This window comes from Sporothrix schenckii (genome assembly GCF_000961545.1).
Source record: "Sporothrix schenckii 1099-18 chromosome Unknown Cont47, whole genome shotgun sequence".
Taxonomy (NCBI): Eukaryota; Fungi; Ascomycota; class Sordariomycetes; order Ophiostomatales; family Ophiostomataceae; genus Sporothrix; species Sporothrix schenckii.
The window spans coordinates 2,834,053-2,852,604 of record NW_015971148.1 but is presented as its reverse complement, the minus strand read 5'-3'; the positions used below and the strand labels follow the sequence as shown (position 1 = coordinate 2,852,604).

General features: G+C 55.2%; 4 protein-coding genes across 4 annotated transcripts; 2 read left to right on the top strand and 2 right to left on the bottom strand.

Moving 5' to 3' along the window:
- Window positions 1-883: 883 nt before the first annotated feature.
- SPSK_03048 (serine/threonine protein kinase KIN3) lies at window positions 884-3,552 on the bottom strand (the record flags this gene model as incomplete). Its single annotated transcript, XM_016729892.1, has 2 exons — window positions 884-3,417; window positions 3,510-3,552. The coding sequence occupies 2 exons, from the start codon at window positions 3,550-3,552 to the stop codon at window positions 884-886; spliced, it is 2,577 nt and encodes an 858-aa protein (XP_016585461.1).
- A 1,105-nt stretch (window positions 3,553-4,657) lies between these two features.
- On the top strand, window positions 4,658-6,771 carry SPSK_03141 (BTB/POZ domain containing protein; the record flags this gene model as incomplete). Its single annotated transcript, XM_016729982.1, has 2 exons — window positions 4,658-4,879; window positions 4,969-6,771. 2 exons carry the CDS (start codon window positions 4,658-4,660, stop codon window positions 6,769-6,771), a joined length of 2,025 nt encoding a protein of 674 aa, XP_016585460.1.
- A 576-nt stretch (window positions 6,772-7,347) lies between these two features.
- SPSK_03070 (uncharacterized protein) lies at window positions 7,348-9,883 on the bottom strand (the record flags this gene model as incomplete). Its single annotated transcript, XM_016729913.1, has 2 exons — window positions 7,348-9,195; window positions 9,311-9,883. The coding sequence occupies 2 exons, from the start codon at window positions 9,881-9,883 to the stop codon at window positions 7,348-7,350; spliced, it is 2,421 nt and encodes an 806-aa protein (XP_016585459.1).
- Window positions 9,884-17,806: 7,923 nt separating this feature from the next.
- On the top strand, window positions 17,807-18,475 carry SPSK_03630 (uncharacterized protein; the record flags this gene model as incomplete). Its single annotated transcript, XM_016730466.1, has 1 exon — window positions 17,807-18,475. One exon carries the CDS (start codon window positions 17,807-17,809, stop codon window positions 18,473-18,475), a length of 669 nt encoding a protein of 222 aa, XP_016585458.1.
- Between the last annotated feature and the right edge of the window lie 77 nt (window positions 18,476-18,552).

Below are 18,552 nucleotides of genomic sequence, written 5' to 3'. Positions count from 1 at the left end.
TGTCAAGTGACGTGAAATAATAAGAACAATAAAACACAACGGGGAAAGTTCCAACATGTCCAGCGGTCAGTCATTTTGTTTGAAAGCAAACATGTTACAAAAACTGGAAGCGACTTGCTCGATGACATTTAAGAGGAAAGTAGGTTGTTGAAAAGAGCAACTCTTGGTCTCCTACAAGCAAAAGATATACACCATCGCAAAACATGCAACGGACCTTGCCTTCATTTAAATGTAATTGTCTTTGTTTGATTTTGTGTAGTCAAATCAATGCCCCGTTGTCCGCTTGGTACGCCGACGCCCAAAAATAAAGAACAGAAAAACGAAAAAAGCCCAAAAACGGGACACAAAAAAGGAACAAAAAAGAGGAGAGCAGGTCCAAAATGAATGGACCTGAAGAAAAACCAAAAAACCAAACAGATCCGTGTCCTTGATCCTTTCTCTGCCGTACGCCTTCCCCGTGCAGCAGACGATAAGGCTTAAGAGTCGACATCCGTCGTCGATCACCGGTTCTTCGTCGGCCTATCGTGTCCCGTCGGGTTCTTCGGGTTCCTCAAGGCTTCTCGTAGCTGGTAGTAGGGATTTGTGATTTTTCCATCACCGGTCCTTGTTCATTCACATCTTCCCTCGTCTGCTCTGCACGTCCTCTACCTGCATTCAATGTCCCGTGTCTCTTCCCCGTCTGCTTCGTATTGGTTGCCATCCTTCCGGGGCTAAAAAGACAAAGGAAATGTAAAACAAAAAAAGTGTAGAGACTGGTAGACAGCCGCATGGTATGTAGCAGAGACAAACGAACGTGTATGTATGTGTGTGTGTATGTGTGTTCTGGGTCGCAGAGAGCGGGTAGAGTGCATGCACCGCATAGCAGCGCAATCGACGCCCCCGACTATGCCTTGGCACCCGCCGCAGGACCGCCAATAATCACCTTGCGGCGCACCAGGAACGGGCTCGGCATGTCGTCCTGTTCTGGGTCCCAGACCGCCGCGGGCTCGAGGTGGCCGCGGTTGGCCGCCATGGCATGCTCGCGGAAAGGCCGTTTGGGGCTGGCATTGACGTTGCTGTTGACGTTGCCGTCCACAACGGCACTCAACGGACGACCGCCCGCACGCGCCTGCTGCAGCTCGACCAGCGTGCGGCCGCGGATGCCGGGTTTCTGCTTGCTGACGAGGCCAACAGCCGTCGGTTGTTGTGAGGATTGCTGTTGCTGCTGTTCTGGCTGCGATCCCGACGCCTGCTGCTGCTCAGGCTGAACGTCGCCAGCGTCTTTCCAATTGAAGGAGCCTTTGCGGGCCAGCGCGCGGCCGCCGCTCTCTGCTGTGTGCTCGGCACCCATGTTGGCGGCCGAGGGAATCTTGCTCAGCCGCCGGCTAGGCGACTGTGCACGCTCCCGCAGCGCGCCGCCGCTCAGAGCAGAGCGCAGGTTGCCGTCGACGGCCGAGGTGGTCTTGGCGCCCGTGGCCTCCAGGCCGACCTTGGACCGTGCTGCGCGGCTGAAGAGCGGTGCCGACTTTTGCGATGCAATGCCTGGACGCTGCTGGACGGGTTGTCCTTGCGGCTGCTGCCCATGTTGTTGCTGCTGTTGCTGTTGCTGTTGCTGCTGCAGCTTTTGCTTAGACGAAAAGGGGTTCTTGCGCGACTTGATCATGCGTGTCGGCGAGGGGATGGCCACGTCGTCGTCCGAGTCCCAGTCGGACGGCACACCGCCCGACGACTCGCGCGGACCGTTCCATCGTAGGTCATCGGGCGCCGCGGTAAAGATGGAGCCGTTATTCGTGGTCGGCACCTTGGTCGCGGCGTTCCGGCGCGGCGAGAGAGACAGGGACGCAATGGCCATGGGCGATGGTGAAGCCATCTCGACGTCCATTGGGGTGCCGGCGGGACCAGCAAACATGGTCTGCGCGCGGCCAAACGGTGTCCGGGCCTGGGGCGCGGGGGCCGCTTGTTTCTTCATAAAGGCTGCCGTCGCCGATGCGACGACCACGCCGTTGTTGTTGTTGCCGTTGCTGCTGGCGCAAGCGGCCGCCGATTCTGCAGACGTTGGCTGCAGGAGTGACTCGTCCACCGACAGCTCGGTGATGTCCGTCGTGGACGGGAACTCGCCGTCGCCCATGGACGAGTACAGGTAGTCGGACTTGTAATCGGACTTGCAGATCGACGACGACAGCTCATGGCCCGCCGACGAGGCCAGCGACATGGGCGGCGGCAGGTGTGGCGGCGGCATCTGGAGGAGCAGGGGATCGTCGAGGGCGGACGCAGGGCGCGATGTCGACGATGATGTTGTTGTTGTTGTTGGTGCTGCGGCGGCTGCGTTTCGCAGAGCCTCGGCCAGGTCCTTTTCGACACGCGCGCGCACCTCCTCCTCAAACTTGCTCTGCAGCTGGTCCAGCTCCGCGTTGACGAGGCGGTCAATCTCGAGGCGCGCCTTGACCTCCCACTCGCGGCGCAGGCTGGCGTCAATCTCCTGGCGCAGCAGCGCCTTGTCGGACTCGGCCTTGCGCTCGAGCTCGCGCGCCCGCTTGTTGAGCTGCTCTTCTTTGGACTTGATCGTCTTGCTGAGCTCGACAACCTCCTTCTCCTTGCGCATCAGGCGCACGACGGGCAGGTTGAGCAGCTGCGCCGTGTCCGGGCGGCGGTCGGGATTGACCTTGAGACAGTCGCGCACGACGGCGCACAGCTCGGGCGAGTAGACGACAGGCAGCGGCGCCAGCTTGCCCTCCTTGATCTTCTGGACGAGCTGGTAGTGCGACTTGGCATTGAAGGGCGGCTCCCGCGCGCAGAGCTCGTAGATGATGCAGCCGAGCGACCAGATGTCCGACTTGAGCGTGTACTTTTCGGCGGCGCAGATCTCGGGCGACATGTAAAAGGGCGTGCCGACATAGGTCGAGGCAAAGTCATGTGACTGGATCATCTTGGCGAGGCCAAAGTCGCCGAGCTTGACCGAGTTGTCCTCGCCCAAGAAGACGTTTTCCGGCTTAAGATCGCGGTGCAGGATCGTGACGCCGCCTGTCGGCACCTTGGGCTTGGCCGCCACGCCGAGGCCCAGCACGTTCTTGCCGACGTCGGGCGGGTCGACGCCGTAGTGGCAGCGGTACAGCGCGGTGACGAGCTGTGCAAAGATGCTCCACACAAACGACTCCTCGGCGTACTGGTTGCGGTGGGCCAAGTCGCGGATCACGCGGCCGAGGTCGCCGTTGCCGCAGTACTCCATGTACAGGTGCAGGTCCTGCGTGGCCTTGAGGTGCTCGCGGTGGTAGTAGCCGACAATGTTGGCGTGCCGCAGCGTCGAGAGGATCTGAAACTCGGCGTGCAGCTGCTCACGCTCCTTCTGGGACATCTTGAGGTAGCTGATCTCTTTGCGGCACAGCACCATGCCGTCGGCCTTGCGGCGCACCTTTCGGATGATGCCAAACGAGCCATGGCCTGCGAGGGAGAGGAGAGGTTAGAGCGAGGGATTTTGTGAGTTTGCGGCACCGTGTAGACATCGTGTGGTATGCCAAACGACCAGAACGCACCTATCTTCTCCAGCACATCGTATTTCAGCTCGCTCTCCGCCATGTTGGCATGGAGTGACTGGATGCCGGGGGAGAGTTGGAAGAGGGAGAGTTTCGAGGATCGATTTTGACGCGGAGGAAGAACAAAGAAGGAAGCACCGGCGGAAGCAGCGTGAATGGAAGGAAGCAACGACCGGGCGATGCGGTTGGCGGAAGGAGTGCGGTCGCAGCTGCTGCCAACGTCTGTCGGGACAATCCGCCGCGTCTCAAGGAAAGGTCGACGTCGTCGGAGGCGCTGTTGACATCGATCGCGACCACGATCACGACCACGATCACGACCACGACGGCAAAGTCAATCAATGACCGTGCCGATGCTGCTAAAAAGGTTAGTAGAGACAAAAGGCCCGGTGCCTTGGTGCTTGTTGTTGTGCAATAAACCGCAAAGAGAGAAGATGCTGAATCTTCGGGATATTCAAGAACAAGAATCAAAGAGGCGGAACACGGCTCAGGCACAACACGGCGGGAGTCTCGTTTCAGTCGGTTGCTGAGCTTGTCGTGCACGGAAGCCTCCCAGACGACCCCCCGACCCACTGCTGAGTGAGATGTTTACAGTGTGGAGTCAGTTTCCACGGCAACCAGTCACGTGTAAATGTGTCGTGATGTATCACGTGGTTTTGCTGATCTCGGACTTAACAGTAGACGACATTTGTAGTGAAACCCATCGCAGTTGCCTGTGGTCGCAGTTGCCCGTGGCCGCAGTTGTCCATGGCGGGGATCCTAGTGGGGCGATTTCAGCCAAGCACCAGCGACCGCGGGCAAGTGCTCTGAGGCTGTGCCTGTTCTGGTTGTCCGCTTGTTTCGCGACCGGTGCGGCAGGAGTTCAGTGGCGGCTGCCCTCTCTGGTTTTCGTGCATTTTGGGGTTTGTTTATATATATATATGCATACATATTTGCTTCATTTTGTTTCTTTACTCGGGGAGCTCAGACGGTTGATTTTTGGTACATTTTAGAGCTGCATTGTTACGTCGTTTACGCATCTCCATCGCGCAGTTCACTACCTGCGTTTGTCAACCAGATAGCCGCAAAGTCGACAGCACACGACAAGAGCCGACGAGATAGAAAAGGTACAAAGAACAACACATTGGGCGACACGTACGACGTTCGAGACGATGGCGATGCCCAAGGGCCAGCTGGAGGCGAAGCTCAAGGAGGAGCACGACATGATCAACAGCGGGGTGCTGCGCGAGGAGAACCCGCTGGATCTCACAGAAGACTTCAGTAACTTTCTCGAGGCCTGCCGACGAGGCGATCTCAAGACGTGCCAGAACTATATCTTGGGCGGTGTCAACATCAACGGCAAAGACGAGTTTGACTACACGCCTCTCATTATTGTGAGTGTAGGGATGAATCCGAGACCGCACGATGAACGCACGATGAACGCACGACGAATGCATGACAGGACGCCTGCTGACCGTCGCAGGCAAGTTTGTGCGGGCACTATGAAGTGGCCCAGCTGCTGCTCGAATCTGGCGCGTTGGCGGAGCGCAACACGTTCCAGGGCGAGCGCTGTTTGTACAACGCCCTCAACGACCGCATCCGCAACCTGCTGCTGGAGTATGACTTCTCCAAGTCGGCCGACCCGCTGCAGCCCTGGTCGTCGCACATCACATCGCTGCTCTCGCGGCGCGAGCCCAAGACGTCCGACATTACGCTGACGGCCAGCGCGGCGCCGGGTCTGACGGCCGAGGAGTTCCAGCTGCACAAGTTCTTCCTGGCCGCCCGCACGCCGTATTTCCACCGAAAGCTGACGGAGGCACCCGACCTAGCCACCTGGAAGATGTCGAACCACGTCGCGGCCGAGGCGTTCCGCATCGTCCTGCACTATCTGTACCTGGACGACCTGACGCCGCACACGGCCGCCCTGTCCGATGAGGAGGAGCTGTTCCGCAGCATCGACAAGATCACGAAGCAGCTGGAGGTGGAGCAGCTGTGGGAGGCCATGCTGGTCGGCAACGACCGGCGGCTGGCACGGCAGCGGTACGAGGACGAGGTCGAGCGGGCACAGCAGCAGATCGAGGCCTTCTTCCGACGGCACGTCATGGGCAACAAGATGGTCGTCGAGACGAGCAAGGTCAACGACGTCAAGTGGCCGCACGACAACTTCATCTTTGCGGACTGCTTGCTGTGCGCGGACGAAACGACAGACGAGACGGATGCGCCGGACGACGCAAATGACGACACGATGAACCCGCCGGAGCGGACAAACAGCATCCCGATCGGCCCAGCGGCGAGCAGTGCATCGGCAGCACCAAGAACACAAGAGACGGGCGCATCATCGTCATCATCCACGTCAGCGTCAGCATCAGCACAAGAGTCAAAAACAAACGGAGAGCGGCCGTCGCGAAAGCCCCGCCGTTCCATTTTGTATCCTGCGCACAAGGCCCTGCTCGTGCGTGCCGACTACTTTGCGACCATGTTTTCCAGTGCGTTCCTCGAAGCGCAGGCTTCCGAGCACCTGCGCATCATCAAGATGGACTGTGCGCCCGAGGTTCTCGAGATTGTGCTGTCGTTCTTGTACACAGAGCAGGCAGACATCCCGCTGGACCTGGCACTGGACGTGCTGTACGTGGCCGACATGCTGTTCCTGGAAAAGCTCAAGATGAAGGCGGCTGTTATCATCAGCACGCTCGGCAGCGGCAACCGGTTCGCGATGAACGACCCGACGCACCAAGAGAAATTGGCCTCAGCCTCGGCCTCGGCCTCTACTTCGAATGGACAAGACGGCCAAGGTGGTGCCGGCGGTGTCGGGGACTCTGGCGACATCAACGTTTTTGAAGTCCTGCGCGCGGCGTGGGACCTCAAGGTGCAGCGACTGGAAGACTTTGCGGCGCGATTCCTGGCGGCGCGACTGGAGCACTACATTGATGAGGAGGAGTTTGCAGACTTTGTGCTAGAAAGTGCAAACCGGCTGGAGACGCGGCAGGAGACCGACACGATCGAGCTGATTGACGACATTCGGTATTTCCTGTCGGAGCGGTTCCGGCTACGATTCGAGGACATAGCCTTGTCCGACATGGAAGACGACGATGCCGAGGAAGCGGCCGCCAATGGAGACGCTGGTGGCGGTGGCGGTGATGCTGTGGCGACCGCGGCTGCAAACGGCGTCATTCGCACACTCGACGGCAAAGAGGTCGAGGACGAATTTGACTCGGACGCTCTCAACTACCAGATCTTGCTGGGAAAGATTGATAGTTTGCTGAAGCGGCTGGGTCTGGATGCGTAGGCCTGTAACGACACACTCCGATACAGTTACAGAGAGAGCCATATGTAAATACACGACTTCTACGGTACACGAATACATAACGCCATGCCACTTAGAGGGGAATTTTGGAACGAAAAAAAAAGGGATAGAAAACAATACAATTAAAGATTGTGGTAGATATATGGCTATATAGATTGATCTCCCTTCCAGCTTCGGTCTAGGACGTCCAGCAGTCGGGATTTGGATTGATTGTTTTTGTGTGTCCTCTCTCTAGTAAATGAGAGAAAGAAACATTGGAAACAACCGGGCTTGGGCTTTGAGAGTTTCGTAGGAACGAGAAATGAGAAGAACTATGCAAAGACAATGAAATCTTGCCGTCATCATACAATGGAGAGGAGCATCATGCAGAGAGCGAGGGATGCAGGGGGCCTTAGAGAGACCGGGTGGGTTGTTTTTGTTCTCTTCGTGGGTAGACAATGAAATGCAAAAAGGAATGTGGTGAGAAAGCAACGGCATTACCATCAGCAGCAGCAGAAACAACAACAACAAGACTCGATTCACCAAGTTTGAATCTCCAATCATCTTCTGTTTGGGCCTCTACGGCCAGGAGGTCGGACCAAACGTGGCACCATCGGGCAGGGGCTGCTGAATGGCGGCCTTGGTGAAGTCGGCCGTCTCGAACACGCCGACGTTGCCGAACCAATTGGGCGCCTCGGCCAGCGTGAGATAGAGGGTGAAGAAGATGATGAGGGTCGACACGATGAGGCCGCTGTCGAGGGCGGCCGACGTGACGTAGTTGTACTGCAGCCACCAGCCGTTCCAGCGGCGGCGGATAAAGTAGTTGAAGACGGTGCCGACGGTGCCCCAGCAAAGGTAAATGTACACTGTTGCGGGCGGCAGCCAGCCAGAACCGCCAAAGATGAGGGGCGTGTTGACGTAGCGCCAGATGCTCTTGGGGAAGCGGCGGGCCAGCAGCCAGGTGATGATGGGCGTGATGGCACCGACGATCCAGAAGTACTGCAGGTTGGCGTAGAGGGCCTGGCCGCTGAAGATGCGCTTGGGACCGATGGCGCCCCAGATGACAGAGGCCGTGTAAAAGACTTTGGCGTTGGCACACGTGTAGGAGTTGGCCTGCTCCTCGGTGCAGACACCCTCAATGGAGCCGAGAGCCCAGTTCATAACGGCGATCTGGACAATGGCGGACCAGACGGAGGCAACGAGCTGGGAGGCGAACATGGTGCGGGGCGGGACCTTCATGTAGTGGCCGAGCTTGAGATCTTGGGCAAAGTACAGCGCCTGGGACATGCAGAGGTAGCCGTAGTTCTTGAACATCATCATGGCGAGGGGCCGGCCGGGCAGCATGTAACCGACAATGAACTCGGTCAGGACATTGAGGCCGAGCTGGGTGTTGGTGATGGCCTGGATGATGCCGATGGGGACGGTCCAGACCATGGGCAGGATCATGCAGACAACGTAGCCCCACCACGGGAAGCCGGTGGGCCAGGCGCAGACGACGGCAAAGGAGATGCCCAGCATGATGACAAAGAGGGCACCGTACCACCAGTCCTCGGCGTCGCGGTACTTCTTCATGAGGCGCATGTGCACGTCGTCCTCCTGGTGGCGGGCGAGCTTGAACTGGGACCAAATCTCGGAGCCGTGGTACAAGAAGACGTGGACGATGACGGCGGCGACAGCGGCAAACGACAGGCCGTAGGACAAGGCGAACTGGGTGGAGAGGAAGAGCGGCGAGTAGTTGAAGTACTTCTCGGCGTCAAACTCAAAGTTGGTCAGGATGCGGGTGACGTTGTAGACGGCGCCGGTGTTGTCGAAGGCGCTGGAGCTCTGGACGGGCAGGTGGGCGCCGTACCAGGTGTTGGTGAAGTGCAGGCCGGTCGAGATGATGACGAAGAAGACGACGATGCCAAACATCATGTTGGCAATGGCGTAGAAGGGCGGGATCAGGGGCGACAGCAGGTAGCCGGAGATGATGGTCCAGTCAAAGGACAAGGGGAACAGGCCGTAGCCGGAGAGACCGCCAAACAGCTGGTTGACGATGCGGCTGTTGGGCCAGATCCAGGTGATCCAGCAGAACCAGCTCAGGCCCTGGAAAATCCAGCCGGGGAACCAGTACCAGACAAAGGAGCCGCCAAAGACGATCAAGAACCAGCGGTAGCGACCGATGCTCCAGCCGTTGGTCTTGGCCGGGTCGGAGGCCGAGTGGTCGTGCAGGGTGTAGAAGAGCGCCGCGTTGACCAGGTCGCTGGGCCAGATCATGGCAGCGGGCCACACGAGGAAGCGGCGCGACAGCCCGGCAATGCCGTAGCCCGTGCAGAGCGTGGTGATGCCGAAAAGGATCTGCCAGCCCCAGCCAAAGTACTGCTTGTACCACACTTGTTGGGCGATGATGACATCCGTAGCGTACAGGGCGCCACCACCATAAGCGGCCTGCGAAATGTCAGCGGTGAACGAAAGGAAGAGAAGAGAAACTGAAAAAGAAAAAAAGAAAAAGGAAAAAAAAAAGAAAAAAGAAAGGGACTGGGCCTTGAGACTGGCTACTCACATTGGACATAACAACGATAATAACGTGCTCCTTAAAGTTGAATTTGCCGGGGCGCAGGTTGAATTTGAGGCCAAAGAGGTTCCAGACGCGGTCGGGGAAGATGAGATCCCACAGCAGACCGATGGGGTAGGCGACCAGCTGGATCACGTAGGTGGTGACGGAGACACTGGGGTTGCGCAGCGAGAAGAGCATGTTGACGCCGGACCCGACGGTGCACAGAATCAGGCCAATGGTCCAGGCACGGATGGTGTTGGCCGGCAGGTCGACGTCGTAGTTGCGGACGGACGCGCGCACTTCGGGGTACGGCGAGTTGTCCTCGATGATGCCCTGCTCGACGACAAGGCCCTTCTCGACGTTGCCAGTGTTGATGGCGTTGTCGACATCGTTGAGCTCCTCGATGGGCAGGTTCGGGTCGAGGTGGTGCATGCGCTCAAAGTGCTTCAGCGTGTTGAGGGCCTCGGCACCGCTGGCCGTCGCACCGGCCTCCTCGCCGGGCAAATCGTGGCCGTCGACGATTTCGGGCAGAGCATCCTCCTGCTCATGCCGCTTGCGGAGGTTGAACTTGAAACCCATGGCGGCAGAACGAAGACGTCAATCAAGTCAAGCGCGCATAACACGGGGGTTGGGTTTCAGTTGATATGGGGGAGGAGAGACTGGCGGATGCTCGCTCGTTTACTGTCTATTCATGAGACAGAATGAAGAGAGATGAAGGGGGGAAGAAAGGGAGAAACGGGGTATATAAATGAAAAAAAGAAGGAAACGAAGAGATAAAGAAGAGATAAAATGGAAAATGTAAAAACGAGGGCCGGGATACCTCAGATTAAAACCTTAAAAACAAGAGCAGGACCGACAGGTGAGAGGGCAAGGCAAAATGGATGATCCTAGGTCATACTGTAGACAACCGAGCATGGGGGGAGAGACGAAGGTGCGCAAGAGCGGGAGAAGAGAGGGGGGAGAGGGGGGGGGGTCTAGAAAAATAAAGTAGGTGGACTCGATGGGGATACTTTGTGGTAAGGGGGGGTGCGCAATAACAGAGGACATGGGGCGGCACGATAGATATGTCTGCTCCGTATGTCGTACTTGGGCTCCTAATGTCTTTTGGCTCAGGATTGGAGAGGACGCCAGCTCTATTGATTAAAAAGGAAGGCGTTTATTGACGTGCACACCCTTTTCTCTTGCATCTTGGCATTTTCTCAAGACAAACAGACCGAGACAAGGGCGCGCAAGAGCGGAAGCGAGACGAGGACCACTGATAACCGAACATGGCCTTTTCAGTAATTCCGCGTTCTTTTTCTTCTTCTTCCTTTTTTATTGTAACGGTTGCCCGAATCGCTGTCTTTCCGACGCTCGACGTACATGAAGACACGGCGTCCATGTTGCTTGTCCGTTGCTTGTTCGTTGCTTGTTTGTTGCTTGTCTGTTGCTTCAGGTGTAGCTTCGTCTCGCGTGCGCCGGTTGGGTGGGCATGACTGAAGCACCGCAACGAGGCAAATGCCACCAAATCGTCAAACACTTTGGGTGGCGGGACCAGCACAGCTGCGGCTGGCACGTGCCAACCGTGGATGATCGTCGGATTCTCGACTTCTTCCGCCCTCCTCATCAATTTTCCCCAGAGCCCGGTCGATGGAGAGGAGAAACTCGTACGACGTACTCGGTACAGCAGTGACAACGCCCTTTTTGTCGGCCATAAATTGCCGTACCGGCATGCTGGCTTAACGAGAATAAACCAGAGCAGCGTGGCCAGCACCGACTGAGCTGGTTCAGAATGTGTCTGTTGGTTTAACACGCCGTCATTTTGCTGTACGCAAAATATTGTTAGCATCAGACGGGAAACTGTCGTTTCACGTCTACTTCGTTCCTTGACCATCCCCTTCACACCATCCCACCACTGTCCTAACCGCCGCTGTCGTACCAGTATATGTCCCTGTACTTTTGACCTTGTCCTTGTGGCCCATGCTGGGCTTCGCCGATCATGACTTACCTGGGCATGTGGAAAAAGGGAGTTGGGACTTCCTATCCCCAATCACGCGCAGGTGGTGGTTCTGGGCAAGCGAGACAAACAGGAATAACAAAGAGACAGCCTCGAAATGGAAGAAGAAACAGAGGATGCCAGAAATATCATCCCATGTGAGGTAAACCTCAGAACCTCAGTACAGCTCTACCAGCATGGAGCTGTCGATAATAGGTTTGCTTCCAACGACCCGTATACCGTTTCTTCCAACCGTTATTTGACCCTATCGCTCCATAGTTCCATGGCTCTGTCGCCATGTAGTTTTGCCAACCTCTGTTGCTACCGTATTTTGTTGTTCTGTCGTGTTTGTTATTTCCCATTTTTATTTCCAACCACGTCGTGAATGTCGCGTGCAGGGTAACTTGGTCGAACCAAGGGCATATTGCCCAATCTGGAAAACGGGGCAACGCTGTGTGTGACCTGCTTAGAGTTCTGTATTTCCACATGAGCTTTAGCTTTGCATTCGTTTGTGTGGTGCATCTTTGAGTCTCCGCCCAAGTGGACAAAACGACGACTTGCATTCCCGCGGACAGGAAAGAAGAGGGAAAAGAAAGAACGTTCTTAGCAGGGACAAGTATTGTTGACTTTTGCCTCCACCGCTTCCTGTCGTTTGCCATTTAAGCTCAATGCCACGTCCCACTTCATCCTGCTAATCATAAACCAGGGATCCCATAAATGCCACTGTGTGCCATCGGCGGCCTTGTCTTGTGCTTGTGGTTGTACCGTGTACCAGCTGAGTTGTATTTTGCCTCGTTTCCGCCTTGTGGCTCTCCCCAGGTTTTGCATATTGACGTCCTGCACGTGTGGAAGTGTAAAATCCACCACCACAGATCTAATACTCGCTTTACTCACAACGCTTTGTGCGCAGCTTCCACGGTTCCGTGTGGTGATCATCAAAACCGATCAACAGGGCCATTCACGCCCAAAAGGGACAAGAGGAAGGTTCAAGTTGACCTTCAACAGCTCCCAGATGGATGAAAAGGCCAGCTCGAAGAAACAGAAATTCATACTTCGAGTGTTTGTGTGCGCCCATGAAGCAGGTGTCGTCGACCTTCCTAAACGGGACACTCACACACTATTGCCGTACGTAGTAAAGTACCGAAAGCCCAATGCCAGCAAAGCTTGGCCCTTGGCGCAACTCATCGTTCGCTTTGTGGACAAGGATGAGAAAGACCAGACCGGGCTTACAACCGCCCTGGGCTAGCGACCCTTCGAGTTGAAATACATCGTACTAAATTGTGCGGGGACGACGCTGCAAATTTTGCCTCCGCAAGTGTGCGGGTGGCGCTACAACCAAACACAGAACGATGGAGGCTGAGGCAGCGTGTGAGGCAACGGACTGCAGACTAGGGCAAACTCAGGAGTCAATTGGAGAAAGGACCGAGTTTGGCGAGCGAGCAGAAATTGGCCAACAGGCCGCGGGCGACTGGAGCGACTTGCAGTAGGAACGTTTCTTGGATGCAGAATAGGCTCGAGCATGTACGGGCTAGCACCTCGAAGCTATGCCGTGTGTCGATTGCTATTTTCCGCTTGCCGTCTCCCGGGCCAGATAGAGCAGTGTCAGTGTGCGGAGAGCAGTGTGCCATAACAGTATGACTCTCTTGTCCCGCTTGTCGAAGTAAATTGCTCAGACTATAGAGCGAACATAAAGCTCTAATGTTTCAAATAGTGAAAACGAAAAGTGCCAAATTTTGAGATCTTGGGTAATTTGTTGGGCAATGCTTGGACCGGGCTTGGAAAATGCTTGTTAGTAAGTCTAACAAGCATTTGGTATCAGTAGCCAAGTCGGCTTACCAGTGCCGGAATCTGACTTGGCGTATGTCGTTCTGTTAGAAAGTACAAAAGTACTCTGTACCACATGCAGCGTATCGATTTGAGAGACCTTGCTTGCGTGTAAAGCCAAGAGGCACGGTCGCAATTGGAAGGAATCTACATCAGGAGGCATGACCTGACTGCATCCGCCATCATTGAGTCCTATTTGCCAACCACTGAATCGTGCAGCCGACAATTTGCCCCATCCAACGTTACTTCGAGGGAACACATGCGGCATCCTTTGATCCCGGATAACCATGTAGAAAACAAGAGTTTCTGAAATGGTTTGCCAAGACCGTAGCAAGTCGAGCCTTTTACGCCTGGAAGGAAAATGGATGTCTCAGACAGCAAAGCCAGATAGGGGCAGCATAGCGTCCTGCTTGAAAAGGAGGCAGGAAGAACGGACGGGTCAAAGGCTGTCATTGGACTGTAGCTGGCAGAGGAAGTTGCCCAAATTACCTGATGGGATACCCATATTCAATCCACGGGGCTGATACGGGGACGTAGCGAGAACCAGGCAACTAGGGCGCTCAAACCTCGTACTTGTGTAGTGGTACTCTGCACCACACTTTTTCGTTTTCGCGGGCTATTATCCCTTTGCGTTGTTGATTTTCAAATTGATCGGCATTGCTCCGGCGCAGACTTGCCATAGTTGCAGACCGATTCGCTCGCCACTGTTATCAGTGAAACAGACTGGCCGTGACCTTCACAGAAAGTGCCCGTATCTGGCATGAATTTTGGGCTGCGGTTCCAGTCTTTGTCTTGATGCTTTGCTTGGACCTGCTTGGCAGTAGATGGGAGGATAGACACTGCAAAATTTATACTTCCGATAGAAAGAACGTCGGGAATGTGCCTGATTGCTTTGTGCGAGCCGTTTGGAGACAAACTGCCAGTGCTTTGCTAACTTTGTAACCGGGTTAATTGCCACAGGAATTGACGCTCTTTGCACACGAAACGATATACGTATGAACAGTAAGCCAACGGCAGGAGGGAAGAGACACACCTCGATGCTTCTCTTCATGGAAGGCCCATCTTAAAAGCTCTTCATACCCATAGTAAACAGTGCGGTTTTGCCCGACTTTGGCGTTTTGTATAAACGCCCACTGCATCAGCCTCGGTTCTTAAATTCTGCGCTAAGACCTGGGTCAAATGGCAGACGCAACAGCGCTGTTTCTGGTCAAAAGGGGCGGCAGATAAGGCAGTAAAAATGGTTTTCGAATGGTGGTGCTAGCCCTACGGGGTGCAGGGTCTTATGTGATCATCTTATTTCAAAGCGGACAGGTGACAGCAGGGAAGCGCATATTGGGTCGACTTCTAGCTGAATGTATCTGTTCGCTCGCCAGATCGTTAGCTGTCTTTTGTTTTCTGATTTCCTCTTGTGGGCAAGCGGAGGATCAAAAGAGCGCAGGAAATCGTGCTGGACACACGGAAGCGGTGTCTCCTCGAGCCACTTCGATCGGCAACTAGCAGGATGTGTGTGGGTGGAGACAGATGGGGTTTGGCGAGAAATGGTTGGCTGTGAATCTCCATCGCTTTCGCGGAGTTGGCACTCTGTGGGGCTGCATGAAAAGGAGTGAATGAAGATAAAATTGTTGCGTGCTCTGAGCCTGCTTCTTTCGTCTCCTCGGACCGCTGAGTCGTTCCACTTTCCTCCACCTCGTGGTACTAACGCCTTGACGACGGATAGAAATCAGAGGTCTGACATGGGGTGGACCAGAAGTCGAAAAACGCCAGTCTCATCATACAGAACAGTTGGGATGTTGCGCAGTTCCTTGGAAGAGCCCTGGACCGCTCGTGAGCGATGCTATCGAGCGATGTGCGACGTTTTCGTGCTTCATATTATTTTGTTAGATAAAAAGTTGCTTATCTATACTTTGCGCCGCCGTAACGACCAGTGAAAAAATACGAGCCATGGAAGCCAAGGAGCAAAAGTGGACGGAACAATGGTGCGCGAGCGCTGTCTTCTGAAGGAGTGTGATGACAGCTCGCCAAGACAGCGTGAGCACCGTCCGCTGAAGGATCGTGATAACAGCTCGCCAAGACTGCGTGCGCACTGTACGGAGTAGGAGCGTGATAACAGCTCGCCAAGACTGGGAACCATTCTGGTCTATCTTTAGGATGTCGTGCCGTCGTTCCTCAATGAATAAGAGAGGACGACCCTCCGGAACGACAGCGAGGCTGAAAGAATACAAAGCGCAGCTGAGGTTGTAATATTTGCTGACTTCGACGCAAGTCGAGAGGAATAGGACGAAAAGGATGCAGCAGTGCGATGCTGCCGTAACATTAGGAGCTCAACTAAGGAAGATGTTTTGTCTGGCCCGCAGAAGCGCAGAAGGGACCCTGGGATTTCGATGCTCTGGGCTCGCAGCTCGTACAGAATAGTCCATCCGTTGTCCGAGGTTAAGAGACATGTCGCATTTTGTTGTGTGCTGAATGTACGGCCCGGGGGGGGGGGGGGTGGAGAGAAGGAGGAAAAGCTCAGGAGAGAGAGAAACATTCCCCTTCCCCACATTTGCTCTGGAGGCAAACGAAGAAGTCGGACATCAACAAGAACAGCGATTGACATTACGATATAGGAAGGAGTAATCGGGCTTAACTGCCCAGTGGTCATACCACGACAAAAAAACCAAAGTTGCAGGTACTTGTCGTCTGCGGAAGGAGCAAACATCTCGAAACTCCGCATGTAGCTTATTCGTTGTGGGAAGGAGCCAATGGGCCCCTGCCACTCTAGCCTCTGGGTTTCGCAGTAGCTGCCATATGGGCTGTAAACAGGAACAACTGCGATAATGGGAGAAGCGAACGCGAGGTGCGCGACGCATGTGTACATGTACGGAGCATGCCGTAAAACCGAAATCAAACAGGGAGTATGTCCGTTTAAACTTTGCGCTAGACAAAAGACCTTCTAGAAACGTATTAGCGGTACAGTGCGGGTTTGTGGGAGGAACAGGAATATCCGTATCCGGCACTTCTGTGGCTCATCCACTTACACGCTGGCCTCTCCAGAATTAGATTGTCCGAATTGCGCCTTCCTGATCGAGAAAGGAAGGCAGACCCATTAACCGAGCAGGATGAGGGAGGAACGCACATTTGCAAGGGTAGGAGACGGAAAGAGGCGTCGAGGAACGTTTTCTGTCGTATGTGTGCCCTGACGCCCTTGCAGTTTGTGCTTAAGTAGCATGTCTTTGTTGAATTTGGGAAGGATTTTTAGGAAGGAATTTTAGGGGGTTTCGGAAAGAACGATGTTGTCAGTCCAATCACACCTCATATATACCTCGGGGCAAAGAGGGAATAGAGAAAGCACGAGTCTTGCAAGGCGCTTTAAGACAAAGCTAAGGCGACCGAAGAGGAAGGCAGTCACACTTCAGCCAGAGAAATTGCTAACAGGGGCAAGTGCACACGCGAAAGAAAGAAAGAAACAAAGGAAGGTGCATTTCCTGTTTCCTGAATATCACCAGCAGTGGGGTAAGTCAACACACATGTTGGAATGGGCCACATGAGGCAAGAGCAATACAGTTACCTTTTGTTCCTTTTTTTTTTTTTTTTTTTTTTTTTGGCTAGTTGCTAAAACTCTTTCCATGTGCCAAAGCAGCACTTCCCCGCACAGGGGCTGCAGGGTGTACCCGACCAACCGCGCCTCCCTATTGTCTATTCAAACAAGGATGCAACCGAGTGTGGTGGTCGGCGGGCGGCTGGTGGGTATAATAGTACTAATAATACCCTTGAGGTTGCGGATGGACAATGAGCGGGCACAGGGTAGGGGCCTCGTAAGGTAAATCAATCTGCCTGCGCAAAGGTGAGAAAAACGCGTTGTTTTTGTGTCTGCAATTTATGCCGTACTGCAACATCATTCAAAAATAGATTGCTTACGCACCTGCGCCCCCATAACAGGAACTATAAGAGTCAGCCCAGCCTCCTATCAGGGAAGGAGCACAAGGAGCAACCTTGACAACCGTTTGTCTAGTCCGCGATTTTGAAGTGATTGGAAGGAGCGTCGAGGCTATTTCCTAGGCTGGGCCAAACAGGAAACTGCACACTGCACCTTGGAGCTTGGGCGTTGTTTGGCAGGAGCAGTTTCAGTAGTAAAAAGTTCGACATAGTCTCTGTGCATTTTCGCATTCTATGCTTTTCCGCCATCTTACCTTCCTGCCTTGTTGTCTGCTGCGGTCCCTGCGTCCTGCATTTTCCAACAGTGGAATGAGGGGTTACGCGCTAGGCGAGATTCCGGGGTAAAAGTCAAAGGCCAGCCAGGGCCCAATCGACGCTCAGCACAAGCTGTGCGAGCAGCCGTTCCTTCCCAATTTTGCCCCTCTCTTTGTTGTTGCCTTACTGTCCCTTCCCAGCCTTGTAATTGTTATTGGCCACTGCCTTATGGGAACTGACTCGACTCATCACGGACCAGTGAATCGCCGACCGCGAACGTGTTGAGCTGCCTGTGCTGACGTGACCATGTGTCTCTGGTGCGCTTTTGTTAGTTCGCAGCCCGTTTCTGTGTTCTTTGTGGTTGTTTGAGTCTTTTGCGTCACCGTTCACCGTGCACACCACCCCCATCCGAGCCCTCCCAGGCGATAGATGAAAAACACGCTCTCAAGGACATCCGACCTGTTCGAGATCCAACGAGACCTGCGGATGCGCCGATACCAAGCATAGAAGCAATGCATACACTTTCCAATCCAATGCCGCGCCTCTTTGGCCGGTCGCAGACACCGACGCCGGCACAGGCACAGACACAGGATCCGCCGGATCCGCCGGCTCCTCGTGCCAAGCTCGTCCGGCGCACAGGCGACCATTTCTCGCCCCTCCCCGGACGTCCCGGACAAGCCGGATATGCAGGCTCCGCCGCGTTCGAGCCGCTCCATCGTGAAGCCAGCCTTGCATCTGCGTCGCTGGCATCCGCATCCGCGTCCGCATCCGCGTCGGCGTACGAGGTGCTCCTAAACGGCCCTGACCGAAGCAGCCTGTGCGGAAGCAATAGTGGCGGCGGCGGCGGCGGCGGCGGCGGAGGTACCAGTGGTCTGCAGAGCCAGCAGCACCGCTACTACGCCGTGCGTTCACAACGAAATCTACACCGTTCATGGCTTGCGGTAGCAGACGCCCGAAGACCGTCGGCGTCTGGTGAACGGCCGCCACCGCGGAAGCTGGTCAAAGATCCAGGCGGATCGGCACGCCCGTCGGCGTCGAGGGAGATTCCGGACGAGGAGAGTGACCTACGCCGAACGGCCGTAGGCGAAAGCCCCCACAACAACAGTGGAAATGCACCGGCACACGACAGGGGCAGCTTTGGCGGCCCCAGCACACTCGGCATCCGACGAAAGATATCTCGGTGGCGCGACCTGCGCTGGTAAACCACGGCATCAGGAGCCGCCGGATCACTCGGCCGAAGGACGTGGAACATTTGCATATTTCGACTTTTACCTTGCAT